We start from the raw sequence: 6,902 nt of genomic DNA, 5'->3' as shown, positions 1-6,902 counted from the left end.
GAAGACCGTACCCACCATCCAATCAGCGGCCGCCGCTCGGGCCGGCCCAGCGCGTGATCGCAATTCGGACCAACCGCCGTCGCCCTCCACCCCCTTCCCTCCCCCCGCCCCGCCACCCTCCCCTCTCCCCCTCTCCCCTCACCCACCGCCCTCCTCCCCGTCCCCCTCCCCCCGCCGCATTGACACCAGCGGTTTTCCGCCTCGTTCAGTCGTTTCATTAAGTTATTAAATAAAAAAAAGACGAAGAATCTTCCAAATTCTATAGCTGTTTGGTGACATTGGAAAAGAAACGTGAAAAATTAAAAAGTTTTTAAAAAATAATTAAAGTGATTTTTCGGGGGGGGGGATTATATCCTGCAGCGGAAAACGTGCTGACGTTGTTTGTGGGTGATGAGGCTGAGGTTATTTAAAGGGTGACGCCGAGCGCTGCGCTTCAGTCCTCGTTCTGCTAATGCTTTTCTGTGCTTTTACTGCGGATCACATTCCGCCCTGGCTCCCCGGCATGGCGGCTCACTAAGCGGGTAGCAGCGGCAGCCCACGCATCAGTGCACAGCACTGGGCACCCACAGCACAAACCGGCTTCAACATGGCGTAAGTTTTGTTTTCAAAATCACATCATTTTAAAGGGAAAAACTTTGAAAACAAAAACACATTTAAATCTTTTCCCCCTCCAAAAAAGGGAGAAAAACAACGCCCGTAGCCGCAAATTTTGGCGGCTGTTTCGGGGGGCGGGCGGGATTGTCGCCTCCAGGTTAAAATCGGTCTCAGCATCACTATGATGGATAATTAAATAACTTTGGGGATAAAATAGTTGAATTTAAAATGGATATTTTTTAAAAGGATACATATTGTCATATTTAATTATCACTATGATTAAGGTGTTCTGGGAATAAAATAAGGTTTGAAATTGATCTTATTTTAAGAAAAAGGCATAAAAATATAATATAATTAAACTGTGCTGAGAATGAAATATTGTAATTTAAAATGCCTCTTAAAAAGGGCTATAAATGTGGAATATTTAACTATTGCCATGATTAAGGTGTCCAGGGAATTAAATGGGCTGTAAAATGTATTTATATTAAGAAAAAGGTATAAAAATACCTAATTATGGCCATGACAATTAAATTGCTCTGGGAGTAATACGGTTTGTAACTGGGACATTTGAGATATGTTTTTTTAAAAGGGCATAAAAGTATGTTTATAATGACGATCATTAGATTGTTCTGAGAATAAAATTGTGCAATTTAAAATGCCTTTTCTTTTGAAAAGGTGTAAGCATGTTTAGTTGTGAATGTGATTTAAATTGTTCTGGGAATAAAATGGTTCGTAACAGCCAAGTTAGAAATTGAAGTTTAAAGATAGGTACAAAAATTATAATCATAAATATAACATGATTTTTGATTTGTTCTAGAAATAGAACAGATAAATTTGAACTAAAAATGTGAAATTATACAAAGATATCAAGTCAATTAAGAACTGATTTCCTATCTTGTTTTTGATTATCAGGCAGATTTGAAGTGGAAATTTTAAAAAGGATTTTAAAATATTTTTAGAAATAAAATGGTTAGTGAGTGGCAAATTGGGGGGGGGGTATTTTGAAAAATTACTATTGGATATTGACAGTCTGAGATGAATTGATGTTTATTGTACATGGGTGATGTAAACTGGTGGATAAATCTGCAACCCTTTAAACCAACCCTAGTCTTGGGATCTGAATGTGTTCCCCTCAACGTGGATTCTGCCTGCTCACTGGGGGTGGATTTGGATCGTTGGAAGGTCGATGGGTTTTGTTGCTGAGTGAAGATGGCGCCTTTGCTTGTTAGTGAAACGTGGCAGAGCAGTGAAGGAGAAACCCAGTGTCCTTCTGCCATTCTGGGTGTGGCTGAGTCAGTGCTCCTGGTTAACCCTTTGCTGGACTGCTTGCTCCTGTTGAGCGCGCTCTTCAATTTTCTGCCTCTGTGCCTTAACCCATTTGTCCCATTTTATTGAACCCTGGCATCTTGACACATTGGCGAATAACAACTTAAGTGTTGTGGCCACTGACAATAGCCCTGTCCTTGAAGCAAATGTCCCTTTTTTTAAAAAAATACCCATGGTGTATTAAATGGGTGGGCATGTTTTGAAATGGCTGCTGCAGATCTGGCAAGGCTTTTTGGGGGGGCTGCCCCTCTTAATTTGTCCCAAGTTAATTTGAGTTGGTTTTACTCGTTTAGCTCATGACAAGAACTACCAAATCTCAGTTGTTGAGACTGACAGGAATTTCCTGGTAGCAGTGATTGATGTGAACTTTGCACTATCCTTCTGGGATGCTGAGTTTATTTACAAATCTGGGTTTGTGTGATCTTCAGTGTCTCTACACATCTATACAAAACCTGTTTTTAAATTGTATTGTTGGGTATAGGTGTGGAGTTAGTACATTGAATGTGCTTTGGGCATGCAATTTTTGAGTTATAATGTCAAATGTGGCAAAATATTTCATGTTTTATGTTCTTCTGATTTATTCCCAGGCTCTACAATGGACCCCTCAGCTTTGCTGCAGTCGACAGCATAGAAATACTCGACTTGAAGACTTTGTTTTTCCTTGAAGAGTATCTCAGTGTAAAAATACAGATAGATGATGTCGGTTCCACTAGATTCTTTATCTTCCCTGATGGAGGACTTCGTGTCCTTCCTCGATTGGCCGTTTCTGACGGCTGAAGGGGACCCGTGTCTCCTGCACGTGGATCTGGAGGAGGCCGGGCCGGTGAAATCGTGCCTCAAACCACTTCCATTTGGTGGCAATGAGGAAAGCGATGCGTCCTCCCAGTGCCCTTGTGTCGATTCGTTACTGGACACAGACAATATTGTGGGTAGGTTGACAGAGCTATTGGAATGATGCTTGTATAACTCAGATTAGAGGTGGGTGGTTGAAATGCAAGTTTGGTTTGTAATCCCGTGTAGATAAATCATATAGTTACAAATATTGATGTCTTTTAGGAAATAGAGCGTGTTTTAACCAGTATGCAGTTTTATGTAAGCCCATAAGACCAAAGTTTCCCATGTTTGACTTTCCCCTTGGTTGTGTTTTGTTTTCCCACCTGACTGGAATGTATGTTTCTACATAAGCAGTTAATTTGCAATGCCTTTGTCAATGTCCATGTACCATTTCGTGCTGGAGTTAAGATTCTGGCGTCTACAGTGTTTTACCACATTCAGTCTTTTCAATATTGGATTTGTAAGCAAGTAAGTGCAGGTGCTAATTATTTTCCCTTTTGCTTTTACAGGGGATGCATTCACCGGCTTGGACTGGATGTTAGAGAAAGTGGATTTCTTTGATACCTTGATGGTGGATGAGAATGGCTCTCCCTCCTCGGAGGAGTTGCTGGCTGTCTTGGACAGTTCCTGTGACTTCCTGGAAGAATTGCCTTTTGATTCCTTGCCAACCAAACCACAAGAAGCAGACCTTGGCTTGAGCCTTGATCTCGAGCCATTTCCCAATTCACCCTCAGGGTCAGATCAGCTGGCTCCTGGAACCCTGACAATTACCCCAGAATCTCTACCCTTCTCCCCTGGTGATTTATTCCACTCTGGAGTTGAGAAGGAAGATAGTGTTTCAGATAGTATGGAGTTGCTTCAGTCATGCCCTCAGCAGGATTCCTGCAAAGAGATAGATGAATTGGATTCTGACAGTGGAGTTGGGAGCAGTCCCCCTCACTCCCCAGATGAATCTTCTGACAGTGTGTCGGAAGGATCACCACATCCCAGTGGATCCTTGCTGGAAAATATTTCAGAAGGGTCCCCACACACCAGTGGATGCTCACTGGAAAATGTGTCGGAAGGATTGCCACAGACCAGTGGGTCTCCACTGGGAAGTGTGTCAGAAGGATCACCACAAACTAGTGCATCCTCACCCAATGACTTCAGTCCAGCAAGGCCAAAACCATACGATCGGCCCAATACAGAAAACATAGGCAGTTTATCAAAAGTAAAAGTTAGTGGTATGGAGCCAAGAGGTATAGAGAAAAAGTTGAAGAAGATGGAGCAGAACAAAAGTGCAGCGACACGGTATAGACAGAAGAAGAGAGCGGAGCATGGTGCTATAGTTGCAGAATGTAGTTTACTGGAGGAAAAGAATAAAAACTTAAAAGAGAAAGCTGATTCATTAGCAAAGGAAATTCAGTATTTAAAAGGCTTGATAGAAGAAGTTAGGAAAGCTAAAAGTAGTAAAAATGCAAAAAGCTTGTAATATAAAGCAGTAGCTGTTTTGTACATAAATGTGTTGGATAAATGTCATTTTTAATAAAATTAATTAAATTAGACTATTCCTTGCCTTTATTTTTGTCATGACACTGCACATCCCAGTTGAACAAAAGATTTCCCACTGCTTCCTTTTCCATAGGCTGGGCACCACCTGGATTCATTACACAACTAAATTTAAGCATGCAATTATACCTATATCTTTGCCTATTCAAATGTTTTGGGGGTTGCACTAATGCTGAGGTTAAAACTCTGGTAATAATCAGTCATCTGAAGTTACGGGTATTTCCTTTGGGACAAAACATTTATGCTTTAACTTGGGTATAAGTTTGGACACTTGAGTACATTTAATGATTGAGTTAACTGCATGCTGCATTTCAACAAAAACAGGCCCTTTGGCCCAATGAGCCTGTGCTGCCATTTTAATGTTACCACTCACCCCTCCACCCATGACCCCTATCTATTGTTTTTATGGCAATCCACATTGAGGGAAACTAAGGACAATTTATTACTTCCAATCAGCCTAATGGCACATCTTTGCGGTGTAGGAGGAAACTGGAGCACCCGGAGAAAACCCACGCAAGCGCAGGGAGAATGTGCAAACTCCCACAGACACTGGCCCAAATCCATGTGTCTGCACAGCAAACAGTGATAGTCACAGCTGTCGTGTTGCTCAGCATCTGGTCCAGTTTTAGCACACACTAATGACATGAAGCACTAGGCCAATCTCAAACATTCAAGAGCAGCCCAAGTACAACCCATTGCATGTATACACCTCATTGGACAACAAGGCACACTGACTAAAAACCTGTGAATTAAAAGAGAAAAAAATTATACCATATTCTTTTACATTACCAGGGACATCCCACTGCTAATGAACTTCATTTAAAACAATCTCCTATATCTTCCCATCTCCAACCCACTCATGTGCCTGTCTAAGTTACTCCTAAACAACTCCAGCATGCCTGCCTCCACCACCTTACTTGGCAGAGCATTCCATACCCCCACTACCCTCTGTGAAAAACCTCCCTCTAATACGTGTTATACCTCTCCCCCCTCACCTTAAGCCCGTGGCCCCTTGTACTGTGTGCCTCTAACATAGGGAAATAGCTTACCTCTGTTTATACCCTTCATAATCTTATATACCTCTATTAGATCCCCCCTCAGTTGCTGTCTTTCAAGGGAAAACAGCCCCATTTCATTGTTGCTGGAGTAAAATATTTTTTGTGTGGAGTATTTAACCCTTATACCCCCTTCCCCCTCCCCCCCATGGAATAAAGAGCAGGGAAATCCAATAGCAGGGAGTGTTATTTGCTACAATACTGCTTAGCAATGTTCTGTTTATACTCTGCTAAATCATTTGGCTCCAGCAAAGCTTATAGGCTCGATTCAAAGAAACCAAATTCCAGATGTGTACACTAATATCATAATCTTTATTTTAATCACAAGGCTTACATTAATACTGCAGTGAAGTTACTGAAATTCCCCTGGTCCCCACAGTCTGGTGCCTGTTTGGGTCAATGCACCTAATCATAGTTGCAGCTGATTAGGCACCAAGGAGCCTGAGTGAAACAATAGGACTTGGGTACAGGAATAGATCTGTCCTTTGCAGATCAACAATGGGTGTGGGGTGTTGGGAGAGTCCATTGGGTGAAGAATTGGTACATAGGGTTTAGAATAATTGAACCACAGAACATCACTTCAGGAATTTCAAGTGTCTGGTTTTTCAACGTAGTGCAGTTGGTGATCTTCCCTCCATCATGAAGTCAAAGGTGGACCCATTTGCTGACAAATGACCAGTTATGTTTGTAATTCCTTGGTTGGAAGAAGCAAGACCTGGACAACATGTCGTGTGGAGCAAGAGTGCCAGGTAATGATCATCTCCATAATAGGGCTGAACTTCCTCCCTTAGACATACATTGGCATTGCCTCATGATCAACATTGAAGAATTAACCAGATCAACACTGGACCAACATCATAAAGTCATGTAATTAGAGCAGGCCAGAGGCTGCATGCTGTAGTTTATTGCTTCCCAAACATTCCCTGATATGACCCCATTTTAATATCTCAAACTTCATGTGACTGCAAAGTTGGGGAGGGTGGCTTGGAGAGTGAAGGGAAAAGTTCAGCTACGGGGACATGGGTTTGGTTTAAAACCTCTGAGTTAACCCTGGCAAAGTGAAGACCCACCTTTTTACTGACTGACTGTAGCAGCAACAGTGCTGTGACCTCGGGCATAGGGAAAAACAAATGTGGGGGGGCCTTGTCATTGCCAAAGCACAGTCTGAGCATAATCACCATTTCTGTCTCAGAGCTTGTGACTGCAGAGTCTTGACTTGCAACCCACAAACTCTCCACAAAGCATCTCAGAAATGCGATGGAACATGCTGCACTTCCCTGGATGATTGCAACTACAAGAACACCCAGGACAAAGTCAGTGCCCTATGCACCAGCTCTGTGTAATACCTACAAGAGGCACCACAATAACTTGTTGAGGCATTTTGGCAAACCCATGGCTCCCACCATCTAGGATAAAGGCTACAAGGTTCTCCAAAACCTGGAATTCTCCATCTAACAGCCTTGTGTATCCAGGAATGAGCTGGAAATGCCCACCTTGACAAGTGATGCCTGTGTGCCAAGAATGAATGAATGAATATAATGATGC

At 42.4% G+C, this 6,902-nt stretch overlaps 1 protein-coding gene across 1 annotated transcript; it reads left to right on the top strand.

Moving 5' to 3' along the window:
* The first annotated feature begins 425 nt into the window (after window positions 1–425).
* On the top strand, window positions 426–4,298 carry atf4a (activating transcription factor 4a). Its single transcript, XM_080217605.1, has 3 exons — window positions 426–591; window positions 2,508–2,849; window positions 3,264–4,298. Exons 2-3 carry the CDS (start codon window positions 2,615–2,617, stop codon window positions 4,223–4,225), a joined length of 1,197 nt encoding a protein of 398 aa, XP_080073731.1. The 5' UTR covers window positions 426–591; window positions 2,508–2,614; the 3' UTR covers window positions 4,226–4,298.
* Window positions 4,299–6,902: the final 2,604 nt, after the last annotated feature.

The sequence above is a fragment of the Carcharhinus amblyrhynchos genome, chromosome 35, assembly GCF_965287045.1.
Source record: "Carcharhinus amblyrhynchos chromosome 35, sCarAmb.v2.hapA, whole genome shotgun sequence".
Taxonomy (NCBI): Eukaryota; Metazoa; Chordata; class Chondrichthyes; order Carcharhiniformes; family Carcharhinidae; genus Carcharhinus; species Carcharhinus amblyrhynchos.
The sequence above is the reverse complement of the archived record's forward strand: the minus strand, read 5'-3'. Positions and strand labels throughout refer to the sequence as shown.

Excerpts from the sequence above, each read along its gene's own strand:
- atf4a (XM_080217605.1), top strand. The coding sequence starts at position 2,615 with ATGATGTCGGTTCCACTAGATTCTTTATCTTCCCTGATGGAGGACTTC. Across the intron at positions 2,850-3,263 it reads GGACACAGACAATATTGTGG|GGGATGCATTCACCGGCTTG; the intron begins GTAGGTTGACAG and ends TTGCTTTTACAG.